The 23476-nt window shown below is 48.3% G+C and overlaps 10 protein-coding genes and 2 non-coding genes across 12 annotated transcripts; 4 read left to right on the top strand and 8 right to left on the bottom strand.

The window, feature by feature from the left end:
• Positions 1-77: 77 nt before the first annotated feature.
• On the top strand, positions 78-578 carry BABINDRAFT_26651 (uncharacterized protein; the record flags this gene model as incomplete). The annotated part of the gene is made up of 1 exon (XM_019131384.1): positions 78-578. A coding segment is annotated over one exon (501 nt), but the record flags the coding sequence as incomplete, so codon positions are not given.
• Positions 579-1012: 434 nt separating this feature from the next.
• On the bottom strand, positions 1013-3877 carry PFK2 (6-phosphofructokinase subunit beta; the record flags this gene model as incomplete). The annotated part of the gene is made up of 1 exon (XM_019131830.1): positions 1013-3877. One exon carries the CDS (start codon positions 3875-3877, stop codon positions 1013-1015), a length of 2865 nt encoding a protein of 954 aa, XP_018984778.1.
• Positions 3878-5444: 1567 nt separating this feature from the next.
• Positions 5445-5723, bottom strand: BABINDRAFT_37243 (uncharacterized protein; the record flags this gene model as incomplete). Its single annotated transcript, XM_019131810.1, has 1 exon — positions 5445-5723. One exon carries the CDS (start codon positions 5721-5723, stop codon positions 5445-5447), a length of 279 nt encoding a protein of 92 aa, XP_018984777.1.
• A 454-nt stretch (positions 5724-6177) lies between these two features.
• On the top strand, positions 6178-6249 carry BABINDRAFT_t228. Its single transcript has one exon. It is a non-coding gene; the product is annotated as a tRNA-Pro (tRNA).
• A 616-nt stretch (positions 6250-6865) lies between these two features.
• BABINDRAFT_t229 lies at positions 6866-6937 on the top strand. The gene has a single exon. It is a non-coding gene; the product is annotated as a tRNA-Gln (tRNA).
• Positions 6938-7057: 120 nt separating this feature from the next.
• BABINDRAFT_142887 (uncharacterized protein) lies at positions 7058-8767 on the bottom strand. Its single transcript, XM_019127149.1, has one exon. It carries the CDS (start codon positions 8292-8294, stop codon positions 7077-7079), a length of 1218 nt encoding a protein of 405 aa, XP_018984776.1. The 5' UTR covers positions 8295-8767; the 3' UTR covers positions 7058-7076.
• A 132-nt stretch (positions 8768-8899) lies between these two features.
• Positions 8900-9346, bottom strand: BABINDRAFT_167306 (uncharacterized protein; the record flags this gene model as incomplete). Its single annotated transcript, XM_019130507.1, has 1 exon — positions 8900-9346. The coding sequence occupies one exon, from the start codon at positions 9344-9346 to the stop codon at positions 8900-8902; it is 447 nt and encodes a 148-aa protein (XP_018984775.1).
• Positions 9347-9962: 616 nt separating this feature from the next.
• BABINDRAFT_8378 (uncharacterized protein) lies at positions 9963-12102 on the top strand (the record flags this gene model as incomplete). The annotated part of the gene is made up of 2 exons (XM_019132790.1): positions 9963-10031; positions 10600-12102. The coding sequence occupies 2 exons, from the start codon at positions 9963-9965 to the stop codon at positions 12100-12102; spliced, it is 1572 nt and encodes a 523-aa protein (XP_018984774.1).
• A 262-nt stretch (positions 12103-12364) lies between these two features.
• Positions 12365-15157, bottom strand: CWH43 (Cwh43p; the record flags this gene model as incomplete). The annotated part of the gene is made up of 1 exon (XM_019131298.1): positions 12365-15157. A coding segment is annotated over one exon (2793 nt), but the record flags the coding sequence as incomplete, so codon positions are not given.
• A 408-nt stretch (positions 15158-15565) lies between these two features.
• GCV1 (glycine decarboxylase subunit T) lies at positions 15566-17291 on the bottom strand. Its single transcript, XM_019129037.1, has one exon. The coding sequence runs from the start codon at positions 17090-17092 to the stop codon at positions 15887-15889; it is 1206 nt and encodes a 401-aa protein (XP_018984772.1). The 5' UTR covers positions 17093-17291; the 3' UTR covers positions 15566-15886.
• A 738-nt stretch (positions 17292-18029) lies between these two features.
• GSY1 (glycogen (starch) synthase) lies at positions 18030-20105 on the bottom strand (the record flags this gene model as incomplete). Its single annotated transcript, XM_019131799.1, has 1 exon — positions 18030-20105. The coding sequence occupies one exon, from the start codon at positions 20103-20105 to the stop codon at positions 18030-18032; it is 2076 nt and encodes a 691-aa protein (XP_018984771.1).
• Positions 20106-22546: 2441 nt separating this feature from the next.
• Positions 22547-23399, bottom strand: BABINDRAFT_161842 (uncharacterized protein). Its single transcript, XM_019129036.1, has 2 exons — positions 22701-23399; positions 22547-22637 (listed from the first exon to the last, which is right to left on the bottom strand). Exons 1-2 carry the CDS (start codon positions 23070-23072, stop codon positions 22614-22616), a joined length of 396 nt encoding a protein of 131 aa, XP_018984770.1. The 5' UTR covers positions 23073-23399; the 3' UTR covers positions 22547-22613.
• Between the last annotated feature and the right edge of the window lie 77 nt (positions 23400-23476).

The raw sequence follows: 23476 nt of genomic DNA, 5'->3' as shown, positions 1-23476 counted from the left end.
AAGATACTGTGTTTAAATTCTCGCAAAGAAGAAAACCTATGGCCATTGCTAATGTCAAGGACACGGTTGCGGCCGCTCTCCCCCAGCCAAAGCCCGAGGCGGAACCCGTGCTATCGGGAAGGGCCTGCTTTAAGGAGACGATAACGACTAAACTCCAGCATATGTACGTGACTGACTTATCACAGTGTATCATCAGTGCTCCAGGGCCTGTGGGCTCTATTCATGTGAAGAATGTCACACAGGCCATCGTTTCACTTGTTTCGGATGGGCCCGTCTTCATTCACGATTTCACCGACGCTATTCTCATCGTGAAATGCCATCAATTGAGAGTGCACAATACGAAAAACGTCAAGCTTTTTATGGACGTAGGATCGAAAAGGGCGATTATTGAGCAGTGTTCGGCGTTGACGGTGGGGCTGTATCCTGGCTCCCAGAATATGGTTGAAATTGACGATTTCAGCTGGCCAACAAAGAACCAGGCCAACCCTCATTATGATTTTTCTACCGAGAGTCCAAACTATAACTGGGTTGACAGTATTGGAGACGGTAGTTTGTCCCCAGAGGTGGTGAGACGATTATGTGAAGCGGTATCACCGAGCCAGCCCCTACTGACATAGGAAATGGTATCCATATTGTGGGAGTTAGAATACCGCCCTAAGTCTAGCATATACAGGAGTCTGGAATCGACCGTCCGATCCTTGGTTGACAAAGTTTCTACATTAATGAAAATTCTTTGCAGCTTCTCGGTTGAGTCTGAGTGGTATGAGTTTAGATGCTGTCTTGCATTCGCAGCCCCTTTTGGAAGGGTAGCAACAAATGCTACACGATGCCTTGGTTTTCGTTCTATTAACTGAGTATAATAACCAATATCTCGCCAAGTTCACATCCATGCTAATATACAGGGGGACTCATACAAGTTAAATACATAAATACATAAGGCTAGTTAAGGAAACTCTATACTCAGGGATATACTTGAGGATCAATATAGAAGAGCCTTTTTAAGCGTACCCGCTTACTCTGGGAGTCTGACCCTCCCAACCAACTGATCAGAAACCTTACGGAGATCACTCCAAAACACCCTCTTTGGCATTCTTCTCCCCAACTCTGTCTCGTAGTCGTAGAGCTTTCTGATAGGCGAGAAGCGGATGTGCGATCTGATGATACCCAAAACCGAGGCCGTCGCCTTGAACTCCTCCTCGTCATTCACAAACTCCACATCATTTCTATACTTATTGGTAACCTCTTGCCTCTCTTCAATAAACTGCACCGCCTTCACCGCCAATCTTGCGGCTCTGGTTCTGTCCATCGCCGATGGAATCCCACCCTGCTGCACATGTCCTGGCACCGCAGTCTTTGCCTCGAAGCCCCCTCCGCCTTCCTCATTCATGATTTTAGCGATAATAGGGGTGGTCAATACCTTGGATGCGTTCGCCGACTTCAAAACCAACTTGCCGGATCTCGTTAAATCGTGCGCTTCGCCAAACTGGTCCTTCAACATGTCGATATCGCATTCCAACTGCGCCAAAGAGATCCCTTCCTCCGGCACATACGAACAGTATGCACCAGTAATCAACGAAGCGTAGGTTGCAATGTACCCAGAGTTCCCACCTTGGATCTCCACTACAAACACACGGTCTCTGGTAGAAGATGCGGATTGCTTGATGACGTCACAGTAATCCATTAACGAATTCAAGCAGGTGTCGGACCCAAGAGAGTACTCGGTCCCGGGGACATTGTTCGAAATCGTTGCTGGGATCAAAACCATCGGAATTCTAAACGACGAGTAATCAATCCTGGCCTTTTCCAACTGCTGCAAGGACTCAAAGGCCTCAAAGCCACCCACAAGCACCAACCCGTCGAACTGGTATTTTGAAAAGTAGTACGCAATCATCCCGATGTCGGTTTCGCTCGGAATAGTCCTGTTGGTACCGATTTCCGACCCACCCATAGAGTTCCAGCCGTCCATCGACAACCAGTCAAGCGATCTCACCGACTCGTGTCTCGCCAAACCGGAGAACCCGTTGTGGATAGCGTACGGAACGTGTCCGCGAGACATACAGTACGAAGCCATGGAGTAGACTGCCGAATTCATGCCACCAGCAGGGGCGCCGACATTGATAATAGCAATCTTCAAACGCTTCTCTTCCGGCAAGCTCGCGGGGTTGTGGTTAGCAGAGTTGATGGCCATGAAATTGCCCAAGTTCTCAACAAAATCAGTGTCGCGCAACTCCATGGCGTGCTTAAAGTCCTTGTTCTCGATCGCCGTTGCCACAGACTTTGTAATCTTCACCGCCTCCATCAACGACCGCCTGACAATCTTGTTCTCGTCGATGGCAATCATCGGAGACGGGGTTTCTGGGGTGCATTCAAGCACAGCCTTGACCGCCTCCACCCCTTGCATCGTAGCCAACATTCTGTCAAAGGCCACGGCGGTACCTCCCCTTTGGACATGCCCCAAGGTTGTGATACGGGTGTCCAATCCCAAACGGTCGACCAACACGTCCAACACGTCTTTGGAAGTGATAGGAGACAAGTCCAGAGCGATGGCACCCTCGGCTACGATGACAATCGTCTTACGGCGGCCTCTGTCCCTGCGCTTCTTGATAATGCTGCACATCTGGTCCTGCCACTCCTGGCTGGAAGCTGGCTTTTCGGGGATTAAGATGTAGTCTGCGCAGGTAGCAATACCGGCCATCAAGGCTAACCAGCCACAGTGGCGGCCCATAACCTCGACGATGAATGCACGGGAGTGGGAATTTGCGGTAGCGTCAATGTAGTCAATGGCCTGGCAGATACGCGCCAAGGATGAGAACGCGCCGATAGTGGCATCCGTGGAGGCCATGTCATTGTCAATAGACCCGACCGTTCCGCAGATGTTCAAGTGCTTGTGCTTGGCGAATTTCTCCTCCAGAATGTCGCCTCTGTGGTGCAACTCTTTGATGAGTTCAGGCCACTCAGAACGGAACAAGTCGGCACCGGTAAGCGAGCCGTCGCCCCCGCAGACAATCAAGGCGTCAATACCAGCGTCAATAAGATTCTTGCACGCCTGGAGTCTCCCCTCACGCTCGCGGAACCTCTGGGACCGGGCAGTCCCGATGTTGGTACCCCCATGGCATAACCAGCCTCTGACGTCCTCCCAGCCCATTTCACGGATAAACTTTTTGCCACCAGCTACCAACCCTTCGTACCCCTCGTAGATGGCAAACGCCTTGCAGCCCGAGAAGATGGCGGTACGAATGATTGCCCTCACATTAGCGTTCATGCCGGGTGCGTCACCACCAGAGGTCATGACGGCAACGTTACGGCGCGAGGCCGAGCTCATGTTAGGCATCAGATCGGTTGCTGGTCTTCTAGACGCAGGGGTGGCGGTGCTCAGTGACGAGACATGCAGTGGAGGAACGTAAGTGAAGGGTGGAATTACCGCAAACGAATTGACCGTCGCGGCGGAAAACCCGATGACGTTCCCTAACGGGTCGACCGCGTAAACTTCAATTGGATTGTCCTCGTCCGGGGTCACTTGGAGGACGGCCCCGGTGCCGCGTAATCTTTCAATCAACACATGGATGTTGGTAGTTTTGAGGGTGAAGGAAGACTGGATCGAGCGCCAGTCATGGAGGTCCAACTGGCTGTTGATCTGCGCAATTCGCGCCCGAACGTCGGCTGTGGGTGGGGCATCGGCAGTAACAGCCACTTTGAACCAGAAGTTGTACTCTGGGTTTGTGAGCCAGAAAATCCCACCCTCAGAGCCGGAAGTTTGCTCTTTGACGAAGAAGTCGAGGGTGGTGACGTAGAAGTCGACGGTGGTTTGCGCCAACTCGGCGGTAGACGCATACAAGGCTGTGTAGGACTCGCCGTTGATAGACGGAATGCCGGGCATTGTAATATGTGTTGTGGGCGTCAATTGAAAGAAGAAAGACTAGCAGGTTCAAGGATCATGATGCACAAAACCGAGCTTTTTTAGTCGCTGGAGGTTTTCTGGCCCCTCATGCGCATCGGGTGGTGCGCAACGAGGGGCTCTGGAAGAATGGGTCCGGCACGGAATGAGTACATGAGCCGGCAAGCAACATGCAAGATGCTCAGCTGATGAGGACTGCAGCGATACCGTTATATCTGTTTGGGGTGCAATTTCTCTTGTTTCCGGATTTGGCTTGGGTGCTATGGCATACAAGAGAATCTACAGATTGCAAATAGATTGGTTAGAGAGTGGTTAATTTATACCACTATTTTTACAGTATATGCCAGCATCGATAATACACGTATATAAGTTTAGAGAGAATTGTTGTGCGAAAGATGTGTATCGATCAATACATAGCTGCGTACATAACTATATATAATATATATGAATAGTTATAGTATACATCTTCATACTGGGAATACATATTTAAACAATGCCCCTCCTAGTGTACCAATAATATTACAATATATAGATAATTTACACAATGAATGATTTAATGAGAAAGATAAAGGGTCAACATACCATCTAAGGAATCTTATAAGAGTCCCTGAGTGCCTTGCTGATATCAAGGGTTGGTTAGAATCAATTCAAACGCTATCACGGTCTGGACACAACTCATACACTGGCAACATTCGACGCGTTGCTTAAAATACAACAGAAGCTCTCCCTGAAGGCGCTTATGAATAAACCAAACCTGATGTTTATTTAGAACCTAGATAAAGGACTAAACTTGTCACTATGGTCATTAAGTTACTAAAAGCATAGCAATGCCAAGTAAAATGTAACGTTATCCCTGATGAAAGCTGTGGTCAATATCGGGTACGGATTAGTTACCAGCCCGCACAACGGGCCAGTCTTGACTTCAATCAAACCATCTACATCCTCGATTAAACTTTAATAATTATATTATCCAGAGAAAAAGATGAGAAACATCAATAAAAAAAGTGCAAGCCAGTGTAAAGTGTAAACGTTTGAAAATAAAAAGGGATGTGAAAAAAATGTAAATAAATAGCTGAACGGAGAATGCAGAGCAGGAGAAATGTCAAGGGAAACCCTCAGTGTTGCCGTGCCATTCCCTTTCGTCGTCCTTCTCGTCGCTAGCCTTCAAGAAGCCAGCAGCACACAGAGGTGTTCAAACATGAAGCACATCACTTGCAGCCATAGTACGGATACAGAGAGTGGTTGCATGAGAAGTCGGCTGATGAAATTGGAGGGTGCGGCGAAAAGCAGCCAGTTGAAGCTAGCTCCGCAATTTTCAATTCTGGCCTTCTAGCATAGAGCCTCAGAGTCAAGTGACGAGGGAATGATAGATCGGATGGGTTATTTTATAACAACGACACAACAGCGCGCCGTGTCTCAAAAAGCGGGTATTCGAACACCCTCATTCATGGTTGAGCAGGGATGGGGAACAGAGGCAGATTGAGAGAAAAAAATGCATAGGGGAAAACAAGAACGAAAAATAAAGAGGCACGGAAGCTGCCTACCCTCTCTATTTGGATGGATCGTATCTTTGATAGCCCATGTAGCCAGTGATCTGGTGGGTTCTAAGCATGGTCAAGTACAACTCAGCCAACTCTCTGCAGTCTTCGAAGTGGTTGACACCACTGGTGTGGTAGCAGTGACCCAAAGCCTTACGGACAGTCTTCAAGGAGGCTCCTCTGACGTATTGCTCTCTTAAGTAGGAGTCTCTAGCCTTGTGTAAATCTTTGAGGTTGGCGTAGTTGATTTCGTCAAAGGACACTAAGTCGGAACGCTGGTGAGTGGACATTGTTAGTGTGTAGGGCGTTGCTTGAATGAGAAAAGAAAATGAGCGTTCAAATAACGGGCCAAGTAAATGTAGTCAATGTCACTACTGTTTTTGTGTGTTTTTACCAGCTTCGATGCTAAGATTGTATGTGCACCTGGTCTTCAAAGCCCAAACTGTTTACCGGAAAAAGCATGGCATCTTACTGGTTCAGGAGCTTGCAAAGGAGGGGTTACCCGCAGTAAAATTCGCTTGCGCACGCAAAAATATTAGGAGTGCATCCAGCCTGGTGGGGTACTATTGGGATGAAACCTTAGTTCAGGTAAACGGTACTGAGAATAGGGTAAACAGGCGTTAATCACATAGAACAATTAAAAATTGTATAACAAGCAAAGCGTTCGGAATATCGGAGGAACTGAGCTCACGTAGTAATTTATAACGTGGTTAGGGAGACTGTCTAGATTTATTTTTAATTATCGGCCGTGTGGTCTAGTGGTATGATACTCGCTTTGGGTGTGAGTGGCCCAGGGTTCAATTCCCTGCTCGGCCCGATTTATTTTTTGCACCTTAATAGGCTGAAGTTCTAATGACTTGTATTAAAATCAAGATTGTTTCGTAGTTGCATTCCGACGAACGATTGGCGTGGAGCGAATGTGATATTAAAGTGTATGGCGAGAAACATCTTATGGAGACAGGCTATTACGCTCCTCTCAGATTCTCGTCCTTTGGTTTTTCGCTTCCAAAATAAGCAGCACCGCCCTTATCACTAAGCATCGATATCAATCCCGTGATACATGGGGGCACAGTTGGGCGATTTGAGGGACTCCAGTTAAGGGGTTGCAGTCTGTCATTTATTCACAAGTCACTATCACGATCTTCCACAAGAATAGAGATATTTCTAGACTAAATGCATATCTTATCAACAGGAAACCATTTCCTTATGGTTCTTTGAGCTTGAATCGTCACCGGCGTTTCCATTTTCTTGAAACGCTTGGTGGTTCAATTTCACTTGGATCGCCACTTCCAGTTCATTTTCCTGGATTTATGTATTCGCTACTCTCGTGCTAGATGGCTGGGTTCGGTGAATGTTTAACTCTTCCTGGTAGCCACACGCTGACTTTCTCGTAACCTCAGTGATGGTTTCAATAGCGGACACGCTGCAACAAGGTTGTATAGTGTAGTGGTTATCACTGTCGGTTTTGATCCGACCAACCCCGGTTCGAGTCCGGGTACGACCTATATCTTTTTTCCTCCGAGCTTCCTCGGTTATATGTTAGAACACAGACCTACTCGTTTGTGTCAAGTTTCAGCGATTCAATTAACTAGAAACGGAATATAATACAAAAAAGACTCCAGTGCCAAGCAGCTAGCTGTTGTTTAGCGCTTGTTCAAAAAAGAAGAAGCCATGGAGGCTAATGAGCCAATGTCCATACCACCATTGTTCTGGGCTTGGCCCTGGTTATAGTTTTGGCCATCATTTTGGTTGTAGTTCTGGTTCTGACCCTGATTGTAGTTGTGGCTGTTGTTCTGGTTGTTACCGGACTGATTATAGTTAGCGCTACCGAAGCCTTGGTTTTGGTTGTAGTCAAAGCTCTCGTTGTTGCCTTGGCTGTGGTAACCTTGGTTCTGGTTGTTGTAGCCTTGGCTCTGATTGTTGCTGTGGTTGCTGTAGCCATGGTTCTGGTTCTGATTGTGATTTTGGCCTTGGTTTTGGCCCTGGTGTGAGTTACCACCGGCGTATTGAGAGGCCATGGAGGCCAAAGAACCCAAGCTGAAACCGCCTTGGGAACTACCACCGTTATTTCCATTACTGTGGCCACCAAACTGGGAAGCCATGGAAGCCAAAGAGCCCAAGTTGAAGCCACCCTGAGAATTGCTTTTGCCACTGTTACCGCTACCGAGCTTGGAAGCAAGTGAGGCCAAGGTCCCGAGATTAAGACCGCCACCAGAACTGTGAGAGCCACCATTGGAGCCACCGCTGGCGCTGAGCAAAGAGGACAACATACCCAACTGAGAGGAATTGCTGCTGCCACCACTGCTCAAAAGAGAAGAGATCATGCTGATAGGCAAACCTCTGCTGCCCTGTTCGCCATCGGATATCCCTCTGCTACCTTGTTCACCGTCAAACATCTCTCTGCTGCCCTGTTCGCCGTCGTTGTTGTTCAGGGGGTGGGCAGCGGAGATTTTCCTGGTCAACTGTTGGATGATTTCTGAGATTCTTTGCTGGATGTTGGAGTTTTCGTTACCGTCAGCCATTTCCCTCTGTTCAGCGTGGGACAAGGCGGCAACACCTTCCTCGTACTTCTCTTCGGAGATAAGTTGTTCCCCCAACTTCAAGTAGTTATGAGCGGAGGGGTTTTCTTGGACTTGACGTTGAGCGTGGTCTGACATTATTATTGGAGTTTGAGTATAATTCGGAATCTCCCTTTTTTTGTGTATAGGGCCGGAAGAAAGTGTTTTATACAGAATTGGGTCCATTGGGCTGACTGGGAAACCTTCGCCAAGGCTTTGGGTTACGAGTGGGCGAAATTTCGGGCTTGCCTCCAAAGCCGCAGCGAAAAGCATAAGGGGCTGTACATGCAGCTGTACAGCCATGTTTGGTGTGACTTGTACAAGGTTTAGTAAATCCTGGATAGTTCAGCAACGCTATTGCAGCTGCAGAGGGAGCTACGGGGAACGGCTTGGATAGATTGCTGTCAAAGGTAAGAATCTGGCTGAACCTTACAGTCAGGCTCTAGTACTGGATATTTGAATGTGCTGGCCGCGGTGCACCATGCATATGCATTATTACAGGGAAGCTAGCTTCTCCGTATCTGCCAAACATTCCTGTGAGTAGAACCCCCGAGAGGCACTGTTGAAGTTTTGAATCTTTTGATATGTGAAACAGTGTGTAAAGGGCAATAAGAGTAGAATATTGGAACGCCTTAGTTTCTGTGATGGTTCCCTGGTTGGGGTAAGAAAGGAGGGTCCATGAGATCAAAGCCTGGACATCTACCAGGCGACTTGTGTATATAGACTTGGGTTTAGAGCTTAGAGATTTATCGGAAACCTTTTCTTCTGAACCTACTTCTTGACGGCACGCCACGGATATGTAGAATGATATTGGTGTTCAGCCGTTGGGATGAACGAAACACAGATTTTTGGTACAGTAAAACGTAAATTCTTATGTAAGACAGTGAGGCGTTATCCATCAACCGACACTAAGTCAAAAACTTAGAAGCCAAGGAAGCCACGTTCAACCCACCGCTGCTTCCACCAGCTAAACTAGCAATAGAAACTAATTCGCCAAGACCACCACCGGAGCCTCCGGTAAGGCTGGCAACGGTGGCCAACATCTTCAATTGGCTTATGCGGCTGTTGCTACCCATCAACCCAGAGACCAACTCCTGTGGCAAGCCCTTATCGTTGGACCCGTCAGAAGAGGCATTGCTTCCCACCAACATCGGGGTCAATTGCCCAATGAGCTCAGAAATACGCAGTTGGACATCGGAGTTCTGGTTGCCCATTTCTTGCTCCTTGCTTTCGGCATGAAACAACGCTTCGGCACCAGCCTGGAGATTATTTTCATTAATCAATTTCTCCCCCAAGTCTAAGAGGTTGCTAGAGGAGGGGTCTTCTTGAACTTGTTGGGCTGCTTGTTCGGACATTGTCGTGTGTTTTGATTCAGGTATTTGAATTGGGTAAACCTAGAGATACTCAGAAAATGCAATGTGGGGAATTGGTCTTTATATAACCGGGATCAGATCGCTAGCCTACCCCCAAACTTAGTCGAGCTGTGCACGCGCGGGCAAGAATTTCAGGTCACCGCCCGCATGAGATAGACTAGTCCCGTGGCCTCTGTTACCTGTCCCACATACAGGTCACGAGTCAATAACACACGGAATGTCGATTTTGGTCGTTTCACCTAAAGTCGTACTCTAGCACAAGGGTAGACTGACAGTCCACGATTATTCAGGTCTCTAAGCATAGCAGAGAGCGACAAAACCTTGAACAGCGGCAACCTTTTCAGTAGTGCTTAGCTTTCAAGATTGGACAGCCCAGCCCGTGTACGTTAGGCACATTTTATCTGACGAGTCCACAGAGTAAAAGATTATATTCAGGACGAAAAAAAAAGAGGGTTATTTGTCATATCGATAATGATACATCTTATATCCTGAATCCAGCTGGCGTTAAAAATATGCGTGCATATACCAGGGGCCAATCCTGGTTATTTGTCATCACCGTCATCAAGCGAGATAAAAAAGATAATAAATCATTCCCCGCATGCACGAGGGACTGTCCACGACTCAGAAGGAAGGTTCTATCGCCTTGTACCAAAACATTGTTTTGAAGGTCTGAGAAGTGGCTTACATTCTATCCTGCATATACATACTTTAATTTGTAATTACAACGAAATCCGATTGTAAGCTTTATCTTTAATTTAAGCATTAAAACCACTAGATTTACCGTATTTGCTGATTTTAGATGCTGACCAGAGTTCAACTGAAAATAATCATTTACCTCTATATAATAAATATATCTTGATTATACAAACCTCCGTTTAAGGACCTTAGGTGAGTCATTCCATCTCGTCTAGTTGTTAAATATCCCAAGGCCTTACCATGGCGGATACCGCCTGCAGCCTTCGCACTGAACGGCAATAGCTTACAAACTGATAACGCTGCATATTGTGGGAAGGTGAGTCATAGACCAGACAGAGTACTTAAAGACATTTAACTATATATTTCCGATCTATCACGGAACCTCTTTTAAACCCCTACTTAAAGTTTGTCCAGGTGGGATAACCAGCTAGCCTCTCGTGATGACCCTGTCCACCACTCCTGCGCCTTCACGCCGTCTTACGGCCACAGAACACTTCTTTAGAACTCGGTCCATCACCCATTCCTACTCAAACTTCCAGTTGACCACCGAGTACTCTCAGCCAATCAACGATTTGCCGCTTCTCTACCGTGCCTTGAGAAAAACCTTTATCGACTACCCTATCTTGCTTACTAATGTGTTCGACAGAGAGGATGCCGAGGGCGAATACAGCATCTTCAAGATTATCGAGAAGCCTGTCAAGTTTTCTGACGTAGTCTCTGTCAGACCTGGTGCCTCTGAGAAACAATCTCCCGACATGGAACTCAGAGCCATGGCGGGTGACAAGCCGAGAATCTCGGAAGCCTACATGAAGGAGGTATACGAAACTCGCTTCACCTTGAACCTCGAGGATCAGATTTTGCTCAAAGTGCTTGTAGTTGACCAGTTCAACCTTACGTTTGTTTTTGAACACATATATTCTGACGGGGTACCTGGCATTTACTTCAATCAGTTGTTCGTCGAGAATTTGGCCTGGGTGAGCGACACCAAGAACGATGCGGAATATGTCAAAAAGTACGGGTACTTAGGCGGAAGCAACAGAGATGTCGGCTTGGATGCTATTCTTTTCGATTTCAGCACCGATAAGGGTTTAATCCTGCGCCCTTTGCCCCCTCTGCTTGATAATTACCTCCCACCGCTTGATCTCGACTACTCAAACAACGATCCCAACTACTTTGACAAACAGATTCCGTTGTCTGAATCGGGAAAACCGTTGAAGAAATGGCCTGGTCTCTTTCCAACCACCGGTAATTTCAAGTCTGCCTTCCACTTAATCAACTTGACCCCCGAGGAAACTAGCAGAGTAGCAGCCACCTGTCGCGCCCACCAGGTTTCGGTGACATCCTTTTTGAAGGTGGTTCAGACTTTATCTTTATACAGGATCTTTGGGGACGAATACTACACTACCCAAAGAGTGGCCGTTAACATGAGAAGACACCTCTACCTGCTCAAGCCGGAAGATTTTCCTCCTAACGACGCGATCTTGCCCTATCTAGAAGACCCGACATTGCGCTTCTGGGGCTGCTGCGCTCATGCGGGGCTCGCTGAGCCAATGGCTCCCGTCAAGAACTTTTCCTGGAAAACTGTCCAGAAGATTCATGGCCACTTGCAAGAGAATATTGTCAATGACAAATTAAACAATACGCATACTGATTTTTTGAACCACAAGGATGCGGGTCGAGATGAGGAGTTTTTCACCCGTGGTTTAAATAAGCCAAGACCGGATGCGGTCAAGATCTCCAACTTAGGGCTTGTCAAAACTCCAGTATACAAGGTAGGCCCTGAAGCTACCCCATGGACGATTGAAAACATGGTCTTTTCGCAGGATTGTGGTGTCATGGGGTCGGACTTCTTGCTCTGTATATTGTCTACCAAGAAAGGCGGGTTAAACATTGTTCAGACATTTATTGACACCTACGAGCCGGACAAGGAGAGCGCCGAGAAGTACAGGCACTTGACGGGTAAAAACTTGGCCTGGATTCCGGTTCTTTTCAAGGAAAATATTCTCAAGTACGGGGTGGAAGAGCAAAAGGCGGTTTTATAATACCCTTTACCGTGAGATGATGAGAATTCGTCTAAAATATTGAGTTAGCAATGGAACCATTTTACACTGCCAGTGGGTTGGTCTGCTCGTTTTTATATTATGTGATTGTTTTAGCAGTTGACAACCTTTAGTGGATTGAAATATATGACTATATGGAGCAATACAAGACACGGGACCAGTAGAATGAAGGTTTCAGCCCTATACCGATAAAATAAACACACTATGATTAAATTAATTGAGTCATACTCCGATTTTAGATCTTCTCAAAATAACGAGGCTCGTCAAACACATGGTATCTGTGGTCTCTGACACCATCGCCGTAGAAACACAGTGGGAACCTCAACAGTTCGTCCACTTGGTTCTCCTTGATAAAGTTATTTCCGTACAACTCATCTTCGCTGTACTCCTCCGACGGCTTCTCAAGCAACTTGAACTTGGCAATCTGCAACTCTGTGTCGGTGATAGTGGATCTGGAAATTCTGGCCCAGCCCACCTTGTTTAAATCCCTGAACAAAATGTACTCGCACCATCTGTCGTCATCGGTGGAGTCAATGTCTCTCATTCTGGACTGTTCGCTGACATAAGTGTTGTAGTTACCCTGCAATGGCTCGGTGACCAAGTAACTCAACAAGATCATCGGTCTGTGGGAGTCACCCATAATTCTTTGCAAGGCCAACGACTGCAATCTTCTGTCCTCCTCATCCTCTTCCTGACCACTGTGGAAAACCACCACATCCACCTCCTCACCGTAGATATCCAAGGTGGCGTGGACAGCAGGAGCTAACTCTCCCACTGGAGACGGTAACAAGTGGTGGTGGGACGCAATTATCGGAAACTTGGACAATAAGGCAGCACCCCAGGTATGTTTATGCGGGCCGGGACCAAAATCCACATAGTAGCCCATGTCGTGGGCAAGCTTCATGGTCAAGTCGCGGTTCCCCATGATGATCCGCTGGGTGTCACTCTCCAACAATCCCACAATGTCCACCTGGGCATCCATGAGTAAGTCCCTCATACGGTCCTCGGACGCCCACATATCGTTGTCAATCCCAAAATGGATTGTCCAGATACCGGCGGTGAAGCTGCGTGATTCGGCATTAAACGGAACCGGGGTGGTTGGAATCCGCTCATACGTGAAGTAGCCACCCAAGGCCAAGACGAGAACGAGATACGTCACCATAATTTTGGCAATGGAGGATTGAGGCTTTGTAGATTTCTCGCTAGGGATATTCTTCTCAGCAACAAGCTTGTAGTTCAAAGTGCCCAAAACCACGCACACGGTGCTGAAGCCCAAGACCAAATCGCTTCTCTCACGGAGAAGCTCTCCGGCTGGAACAAAGGCATAGGCAACTACCCAGACATGGCCCAAGGAAATCACTACCTGGATGAAAGAGGCAAAACCAAGCACAACACCGGCGTTACCCCAGGTGCTGGTGGTGGAGATGAAGATCACTGGGGCCATGGCTGCGAGATACACCGCGTAGCACCAGCCACCGATGTAGGAGACAAGCTCAATGTACGTGTATAGCACATAGGCCGAGCCCAAACCAAACACAGAGAAGCTTAAGGACGACGTAAGGCGAGGGGCAAAGGCGGACAACAGGCACCCTGTAGCGACTGCAAGCATGGTGAGGATGGAGTGCTTGACAGGGATAGGGCCATTGGCTGGATAGCCTTCCCAGGACCAATAGATGAGCGTGGAGGCATCGGTCAACATGGCATGAAGGGAGAAGAGGTAACCGCCGAGACCCAACGCAGCCAAGAGAATGGAGCCGCCTCTAGGGGAGGCAGACAGAGCCTTAGGAGCCTTTCCGCAGGTGAGCAAGGCAGCGATGATACCGACCACAAGCCCGGTGAGGTTGTGACCGCCATTGGTTTCGTTCATGATTGGCCAGATCGGGTTGTTTGTAAACCAGCCATACTTAACCACTACGGTGCCGAGCAACCCGGTGATGAAACTGGTACCGTAGTTGCGCACTTCCTGTTCCGAAACCAGTCTGGCGGCAATCAACTCGCCCCCAAGCGAGATAAACGCGAGGGCGTTACCCAACGCCGCGACAAGAAGTCTGTTTTCTGGTTCCTCAAACTTGTAGGAGCCGATCCCCGCGAGCACCGAGCCAACTCTGGAGACCTGGGGATAGGCCACCACAAGTTTGCGGACAAAGGGCACGGTAAGAAAGATTGGTGAGCAGATGGCGACGATGGACAACTCGTAGCCCGATACACCCATGTGCCAGAGCGGAAAGTGCCACACGCACAAGAACAAGGAGGTGAGCATAGAGAAGAACATGAAAGAGTTGATGGTGTTGACCGTGAAGCCGAACCAGGATGCAGACGCAGCAGGGGTGGCAGCCTTGACGGGTTTGGCCGTAGAGCTCTTGAGCTCAACCTTTCCCTCCGAAATCTCAACGGTCAAGCCGTCAAAGTCATACATTGTAAATATGTCAAATCCGATATCTAACAAGATCAACGCCCACTCGAAGTATGCGTAGATTGAGTAAGCGCCCGCAACCACGTGGACCTTGTGCTGGATGAAAAAGTACACCAACGGCACCAATGTGAAGAAGAAGGCCAAGCAGGTGGCTACCCTGGCACGCTTAATACCTCCAGACGGCGTCAACCTGCACACGGCAACGGTCCAGGGGATGGTCAATACGATGTACGCAATCATAAAAATGTCGTGAAAGTCGTGGTCGTCGGAGGAGGTGATGTACACCCAGCCCCCGCATGTAAAGGTACGCACAAGCCCCGACACGAGCAACACGTAGCTAGAAGTGGTCTTCTGGGGGTTGTGGAGTCTAAGGAAGAGCAACAAGATCATGAGAAAGCGCGGCCCGGCCGTGAGCGCGATGAGAAGCTGGAAGAGCGATCTCTCCGGGTAGCGGTCGCCAATGGCAGCGGACACGCTGGGGAACCACTCATCAGGGTAGCCGTACAGAGAGTTTTCAACGATCTTCTCGTAGTGGAGCAAACAGCCTACGATCAAGGCCGAAAAGAAGGCGGAGTACGCGAAAACCGTGTGCGCGTATGAAATCCACACGGCGTTGAAGGAGACACGGAGGGCTTGGACAGCCTCGTTTTTAGGCGCGGGAGACTTTGCCTTGGAGTTTCCGGCTCCAATTTCGGGCGTCTTGGATCTTTTGCTCATCGCGGATGGGTTTTAGCTGGAAGGTAGGGAAGAGTGAGCAGTTGTATTGAAATTGAAATAGGCGGAGGAGGTTTTCTGTCCACGTGATAGAGAGTGCGCCACATAGCGAGGCATGCGCCATACGGCGTAGCGGATATTGGGGAGATAGAAATGCGGGCAGTGACGAGTTGTTGAACGTTATGAGGTATATCAGACCAGGAAGTGATTATAGACTACCGGGATTGCACTTGATGATATGATAGTTTTATTTGTTACAGTTCTATTGTTGAATTGAGTAGGATATGTAGATTAAGCAGGCTAAGCAGGCTAAGCGGGATAAGCGGGATAAGCGGGATAAGCGGTTTATTATTCTAGACTGGTAAGAAATCTCTACGATGATGCTGTTAGGTCGGAGTAGAATATATTTCTAGGGCCCCGCCCCATCAGGCAATTACGAAACGTAGGGTTCTTTGATCGTTGAATAGAATTGACCACTATTATAATAAATTAGGGATGTACGGAAAACATTATTTTCAATGTCTCTACTGAGGTAGGATAATTCTGCAGCTCCCGGTATACCAAAATACCCTCAACTCATTGCTTTTTCCCATCTCCAGAAATACTTATCACATCGTTTATCATACCAATTTAAAACACTTATTCCTTGTAGTAGTGAGGCTCGACAAATGGCATCTTGGCAATGACACCATCTCTCAATTTTCCTCTGATTTCAATCTTGACTGGGGTGCCGTTCTTGTGAGCGCCTCTGTCGACGTAGCCTTGAGCGACGTTACCCCCATTGGTTGGGGATGGGGAACCGGAGGTGATGGTACCGATAACCTTTTCACCGGAAGCGTCAAAGATCTTGGAACCCTCTCTTGGAGATGGACCCTTGGACACCAAGCCAACTCTCTGCTGTTTGACCAAGGTTCTGTCCTTCAATTGGCCCAAAATGGTAGCATGGCCATTGAACGCGGCAAGGTCCCCTTCCTTGTACTCGAGACGTCTGGACTTTGGCACCAACCAGGCCAAGGCGGCCTCGATTGGGGTGGTTTGTTCGCTGAGCTCGTAGCCGTAGAGACACATACCAGCCTCCAATCTAAGGGAGTCACGGGCGGCCAACCCAATTGGCTTGACAACCTCCTTGTTATCCTCCAAAAGCGCACGCGCAAATTCGACGGAGCAGGTGCCGGCGTGTGGAATCGAAATCTCAAACCCATCCTCACCGGTGTAACCACTACGAGCAACGTGAACCTTGTCGGAGCAGAAGCCCGAGAGGTTTAAGTAGGCAGACTGGCCAAAGTACAACTTCGAAAGATCAAAGTTGGTGTATTCCTGCAAGGTGGCCGCAGCCTTTGGGCCCTGCAAGGCCAACAAGGTGCCCTCAAAGTTCTTGTACTCGAACTTGGCGTTTGGAAAGTGCTTATCCATCTGGTCACGCAAGAACTTGACGTCCTTCTCACGGCATCCGGCATTGGTGACAAAATAGAACTCGTCGTGGCCATGCTTGGTGATGATGCTGTCGTCGATAATACCACCTTCTTCGTTAAGCAACACGGATAAGGTGCTGGTGAACGGCTTGAGGGTCTTCAAGTCGGCAGGGGTGATCTTTTCCAAGAAAGCGGTGGCACCAGGTCCCGAAATCTTGTGCTGCAACATGTGCGAGACATCAAAAAGACCAGCCTGGTTTCTGACCCAGTTATGGGATTCGATGTGGCTCTGGCCGCTGTACATCACCGGCATCTCAAAGCCGGCGTATGGCACCATCTTACCGCCCAAGGCGACGTGGATGTCGTACAATGGCGTTCTGAGGAGCGGGCCGGCAGCAGAGGAGTAGAGTCTCTTGGAAATGTGTCTGAGCATTGTGAGGTGTGCAGGGGCTTTAAGGGGTATTGCTATAAATGGGATCGTCGGTCGGTAGTAGAAGCGATATGCAATTGGTCTAGCTGGGGAAATATTAGAAAAACTTGTGATTCGAGAAAAAGAGGATGAGAATGGTTTATATTGGCGAATTGGTTGGCGGTAGCCACGATGATCCTTCAAAGTTTGACGGAGGTCATCCCCCGAGTCAGGGCACGCGGGGACATGCGGTGAAATCGCACGGGGCTACTGACAGTGCCGGCAGAGTCAGGATGTGCGTGCCGGAGTCAGGACGCAGTCAGAAAGGAGTCAGGCTTGTCACCTTTCGGATGTTTGTGTGCGCAAAATATGATAAATAGGTTTTGTGATTGCGCAACGGCAGAGGAATGGGAAAGGATGTGAATGAATGAATGCGTTTTGTGATACATTCAGGGCGATTCCAGTACGTGGGTATGCCAAAATATCCAACTCTGAGGGCGAGAAGCGATCCACGGTGGACATTCATAGTTGATTAAAAATCGAGTGGTGCTTTAGAAATAAGATTACATTGGGGACTTGTGCTTACTCGACGATAGACAGCTCCTTTGGAGAAATCACCCCTAAGACCCCTGATAGTCTATTATTTGGACTTGCAATGACCGAGCCAAACACAAGCTAGTATCTTCAAACACAAGTTGGTATCTTCAAACATAAGCTGGTATCTTCAAACGTAACATGACCAATTCAACTCGCTGGTTATTTAGCCCGCAAACATGTAAGACACTAAATACCAGGCCTAGCTACATCTCTGTAATTAAAACGTAAAAAAATATATGGTGGAATGATAACTGAAAGTGGAACTAAAAAGCAAGAGCAGCGACTGACGAAAACATTGACCTTGCAATGACAGAGCCTTTGACCAGGCGTTTTCTCTAAAGCGCCTTGAAAACATTAACAGGGTTTATTTCTTCTCTGGCGGCGCTGACGTCCCTCTCAACGTAATCGGATAGTGGAACCCATCGTCTTCGCGTTCATCCTCGTCCGTCGACAACTTGAACGCAACATAGTCCTCTGTGTTGATCTGCTCAGACGTCTCCTGCAACGACCCCAAGTCGCCCGGGGTCATCAACATGCTCCTGTCGCGTGGCGAACCTGGCGCTGAAAGCGGCCTGGAGACCCTCTGGGTGACAGCGTCCGCAAACGGATCGGCGCCGTTCTTGAACTTATCCGGGTACGCGCGTCTCAACGCGAGCTGTCTGGCCTTGATGTACTCCAAGCCCATACGCTTCCAGTCCAACAAGTCAGACAACCTTTCGGTTCTGTTTCTCTGGTTGATTCTCTGGCGGCGGGTCTTCTTGGTAAAGTCGAGCATCTGGGTGGTTAACTGGTCGATGGACTCGTCAACCGACTTCATGCGTCTGTCAACAATATAGATCCCGTAGTCGCTGGAGTTCTCGATCAAGTCCTCCATGTAACAGCCAAAGCCTGAGAGGTTGGTGGTGATGGATGGAACCCCCATGACGGTACACTCGGCAGGAGTGTAGCCCCACGGCTCGTAGTACGACGGGAAAACCCCCAAGTGGGTGCCTCTGACAAAGTCCTCGTAGTCGAGCGACAAGATCGGGTTGTTGGCGTTCAAAAACTCTGGGTGGAAAATAACCTTCACACGGTCCTCTGGCGCGTTGAACAACTTCACACGACGGACCTGGTTCAAGATTGGATCATTGGCATCGTCCGCCATGTTGTGGGTCACCACTGGTGGTAAGGAATCACGCTTGAGCGCAAACACACGTCTCTTGAGCAATACCCTGTCAGCCGGGCGGACGAGCTCATCCAAAGTCGGCAACTCCTGGCCCTGTGGCTGGTGACGCGCACAGTGCTCGAACAAACGTCTACCAATCGACGTTTGAACCTCCCTGATGGTGCCCTCCAACTGCTTGATGACGGCCTGGCCCTTCAAGGTCTCCACGGTGTAGGACTGGGTGGCTGCCGGCATGATGATGAAGGCGACAACCGTCATCTTTGAGCCCAGTTCCTTCAAGCGGTGGTTCAAGCGCGCAAGCGATTCGATAAAGAAGTCTGCACCTTTGTTGCGGTACTCGTACCTCCCGGCAATAAAGAAGTACAAGGTGTTTTCAAGATCAAAGTCGTAGTGCCCGTAGAAGTGTCCGCGCACAAACTCGTTGATCTTTTCCTTGCTATTAGCGTGCAAGTTCTGGAACTCGTGGGCGGCAGAAAACTTTGCCACGTTAAGCCCGTTCGGCAAGACACCGTCTGGCTTGCGCTTGAGAAGGTGTTCTGATTCGTACGCGGTGATGTGCGATACGGTGGTGAACACATCCGCGGAGTGTGCGGCTGCGCGCTCGATGCAGTAGCGGTGGTAGATCCCGCGCTTCCCGGCCTCGGCGTCCACGTCAAAGTTGGCCAAGTTGTTGTAGAAATCAACGGAACCGGCGCAGAGGTAGCGCCCAAGCAACGTGGCGTGCGTGGTGAAGACGGTGGTGACGTCAATCTTACGCTTGCGGCACAACGGTAAGGCCACTCCCGCAAGCCACTCGTGGCAGTGACAGATTACCGCACGCTCGCGGTCGTTGTACACCAATTCGCCGAGGAACCACGCCACAAGGTACCCGAGAAGAATAGCATTGTTCGATTCAGGGTCGTGTTCGGGTGTGGGGATGCCGGCCATCTCCCACATGTCCGTCTTCCACTCGTCCAAGTGCGAGGAAGCAGAGCCGACGTCGAAAAGCAACACACGCGGCGCGCCTTCAATCAACCAACGCCCGTACAACCAGCGGACCCCACGCTCAGACATGCTGTCCAACGTGACTTTGATTTTTTCATCTGTAACTGGCAATTCCTCAACCTCCACCGCCGCGGAAGCCTGGTTGAGTGGGCCAATGAGCGTGTAGCGCTCACGGTATTCAGCGACGGTAATTGGCGCTTTCGATTTCAACACCGAGTAGATGCCGCCCACACGGTTCGCCACTTCCGTGGCGACCTCAAAGAGCAAATGGTTTTGGATATCTCTGGTCATAAAATTAGTTAGCGGGAAGAAAGAAAATGTGGAGGGAATTGGGAATGAATGACTTATATAGCGAGGAGAAAGTGGGCGTTTCGTGGGGAGGGCAACCCCCGCGAAAAATTCAAGGGGCCGCCCAAAATTTCTCCGCGCTCGCCCAGCGGAGAGCATGCGTCGGCGTAAGTCACCCGATGTAACATCAGCCTATAACGGTATTGTGTATATATTGGAAATCAGGGCACGGATGAGAAAAATCTAATGTGGAGATATACCATAATGTTGGTTATATCCATCTAGGTGTTACCGTATTGGGCTTTAGTCGCTGAGATGTAAACTGCCCAGGTTCTGTGTAGGGGGTGACTGGATACACATTTGTGCTTAGTGATTATTTGATGAGACTATTACCGGAGTTTATCAGCACATGGTGAGTCAATGTTTGATGACGTCGGGTGTCTAACCGGCTCAATATCCAACTTGGTGCCTCTTGCTGATTGGGTTTACCTGGCTGTCATTGGAATGCGGGGAAACGGCAGATGCGTGACCTGACGGCTCTCCCCCGACATCATTACTATTCCCAGTCGATTGTTTCTTAGAGCTTGGATATTTCTCGGAGTTTAGCTGTTTCTAGTTTAATGTTCATTATTTAGCGTTGTAGTTATTATCCAGGTCTGGGTCGTTAGTCTTGGCACGGCCGTACTTCGAAAACCTAACTGAACGATGCTCTCCGAAGTCTACGGGCGGGATGTTCTACGGATTCTATATACCCTCAAAACGCACTTCCATGCAGACACTCTGGTGTTTGAGAGATAATCCATGCTCTTGGCTTGTCGATGCTATCCAATATCTGACTACCGAGGCTCGTAAATACCGTATTGCCACGGTCGCCTCCCCCTCAACACTTTCCCCACTCGCCAGATCGCAGGGTCATGCGTTTTTCGCTCGCTACTGCAGGTGTTTCGAGGTTTTTCCTTATCACGTCGACGCACATCAGGATAAACCTGCCCTCGAAATATCCGACCACCTCGTCACAAAGTGACCCAACTTCCACATCTTTAAATGCTCAAGTTCCCCTAATAATCATGATTTGAACATTGTATGAACTGTGGCTCTTATACCTGGGTAGTTTATGCTTGGAGGAGGCTACGCCCCCCGAAGTACTTGCCCAAGTTTCTAGAAAAACTCCGATATGCAGCTTGGTGAATTGGCTGAGATTTACGCTTAACCTAAATGCTAAACGCTAGTCTAAGATGCCTAATTCGGAAATACAAAGCTTGTGCGCACCGTCTGATGGCTAATTAGAGCAGTAGCACACAGGGAGGAAATTCGTCCGTAATTCGTTTGTTCAACTGTTTTCAATAGACTCGGCGTCCCAACTACATGAAATAACATTAAACTCGGGGGAATGGCGTCGAAATTGTGCACCGAAGCGGCGGAAGATGCAACTTCAACGCCGCACTTGAAGGTTTGCATCCAGTCACTATAAAATGAGGAGGCAGTACACGACAGGCTTCATAGGTAAGTCACTTATAATACTTGGTACGCCACGAGGAGGCACGTACGACACGATACCCACAAGTGAGTATAACACGGTCGAGGAGAAGTGTACAAGCAAGTATCGAAAGCACGAACAGAGTAATCAGCTTACTTCCTACATGCGATAAAACTGGATTAGACACAACATAGTGAGGTGCTCTTCGATTTACTCAGCACTGAAATTACCAGGTTTACTATACCCTTCATCGCATGGTAGAGGTTAGGTAACTCTTGTCAAACCATCACACGGCTGACAAGTATCTGGATCCTTGGCTTAAAAGTGGAAACTATGATATATTACCACGACGGTGTCCGCAACAATAAACAATGTTAGATACGGAATATTGGACTTTCAGCAGGCACAACACTCAATTAACATCGAGACGTATAAGCATGAAGACTGTGGTCATCGGTGGTGCAAGAAGGTGGCGTCAACAACCCAAGCAACATCAGAGACTGTAGAAATATCACAAAACAGTAACATTCTGCCGTAATTTCGAATAATCTTGGATGTCAACGCTCAGTACAATGACTACAGTCCCCCTGGACATATTATATCTCTATCCGATAAGATGGATATCCACGGTAATAGTATAATGGCTAGGCATCCAATGTATGTAGGACAGGAGAGAGGGATTGATCTCTACTACATGACAGCTACATATTTAACAGTTAGGTAACAAAGTCTTGAATATATAAATAATACGAGTATATTCGTTATCTCAGATAACTTCCTCTGTCACCACCATTCTCTTGAATGTGCTTCTTTCCATGTTCCATCATCATTTCCTTGACTTAACTCTCCTTCTCTCCCTTTTTTTTTCTTTTTAATTGTTCTTTTTCTTTTTCTTTTTCTTTTTCTTTTTCTTTTTCTTTTTCTTTTTCTTTTTCTTTTCATAATATAAGATCATTAGACACTGACAAGACAACCATTGCCACTGAGTCCATTCTCAGAGCTTAGCTTTCTAATTCTGTTTAAGCCCTGCCAAATCAATTAGCCTCACTTTGAACGACCCGTTTATCATAACCAAGACAGTGGGTGCCAATGCAGCTCTCCTTGCCTGGGTCAGAAGCGGCCCGTTTATCATAGCCAAGACAGTGGGTGCCAATGCAGCTCTCCTTGCCTGGGTCAGAAGCGGCCCGTTTATCATAGCCAAGACAGTGGGTGCCAATGCAGCTCTCCTTGCCTGGGTCAGAAGCGGCCCGTTTATCATAGCCAAGACAGTGGGTGCCAATGCACCTCTCCTTGCCTGGGTCAGAAGCGGCCCGTTTATCATAGCCAAGACAGTGGGTGCCAATGCAACTCTCCTTGCCTGGGTCAGAAGCGGCCCGTTTGTTAAGGTGAGGACAGTTTCCATTAAGGCACCCGCCTGAGCCAACAGGGACAGCAGCACCCATGGTTGCGGTAGCGCAGATGGCTAATAACGTATAGATTGTAGTAAATTTCATAGTGATGGTGAATAAGGTTTTGATAAACTGTTATATTTATTACAAGAAATACATTAAATGAACGGACGGAAGCTCTCCTTATATAGTGATAATTTGGCTCAAAATGGAGTGGCACATGTGTCAGTACTAATGATATATAAGGAGCTTTATCGTGTTGAGCTGAAGCAACTCTAAGTTAGTATGACGTCAGGAGGATGGCGACTATTTCAAGTAATAAGTTAGACGATGAGGTATCACCTTCACGCATTACAAATTTCAACAGTATATTTGTGGTTACTACAAACGGAGTTGATATGTGTGTATTTGGCCTCCCCACAAGAAAGCCAAGTAGGCATGCGGCTCTGAACCCTCCCAGACCCTTGCCGTATTGGGAACCCGCCAATGTCAGCATAGTACATCGGCTT

Source organism: Babjeviella inositovora (genome assembly GCF_001661335.1).
Source record: "Babjeviella inositovora NRRL Y-12698 unplaced genomic scaffold BABINscaffold_7, whole genome shotgun sequence".
Taxonomy (NCBI): domain Eukaryota; kingdom Fungi; phylum Ascomycota; class Pichiomycetes; order Serinales; genus Babjeviella; species Babjeviella inositovora.
The sequence above is the reverse complement of the archived record's forward strand: the minus strand, read 5'-3'. Positions and strand labels throughout refer to the sequence as shown.

What these genes read in the sequence shown, in the direction of transcription:
- BABINDRAFT_142887 (XM_019127149.1), bottom strand. Translation starts at nt 8,294, where the DNA reads ATGGCTGTACAGCTGCATGTACAGCCCCTTATGCTTTTCGCTGCGGCT.
- GCV1 (XM_019129037.1), bottom strand. Translation starts at nt 17,092, where the DNA reads ATGCTCAGACACATTTCCAAGAGACTCTACTCCTCTGCTGCCGGCCCG.
- BABINDRAFT_161842 (XM_019129036.1), bottom strand. Translation starts at nt 23,072, where the DNA reads ATGAAATTTACTACAATCTATACGTTATTAGCCATCTGCGCTACCGCA. An exon ending in GTCTTGGCTATGATAAACGG is followed by an intron (nt 22,638 to 22,700) that starts GCCGCTTCTGAC and finishes TATGATAAACGG; the next exon opens with GTCGTTCAAAGTGAGGCTAA.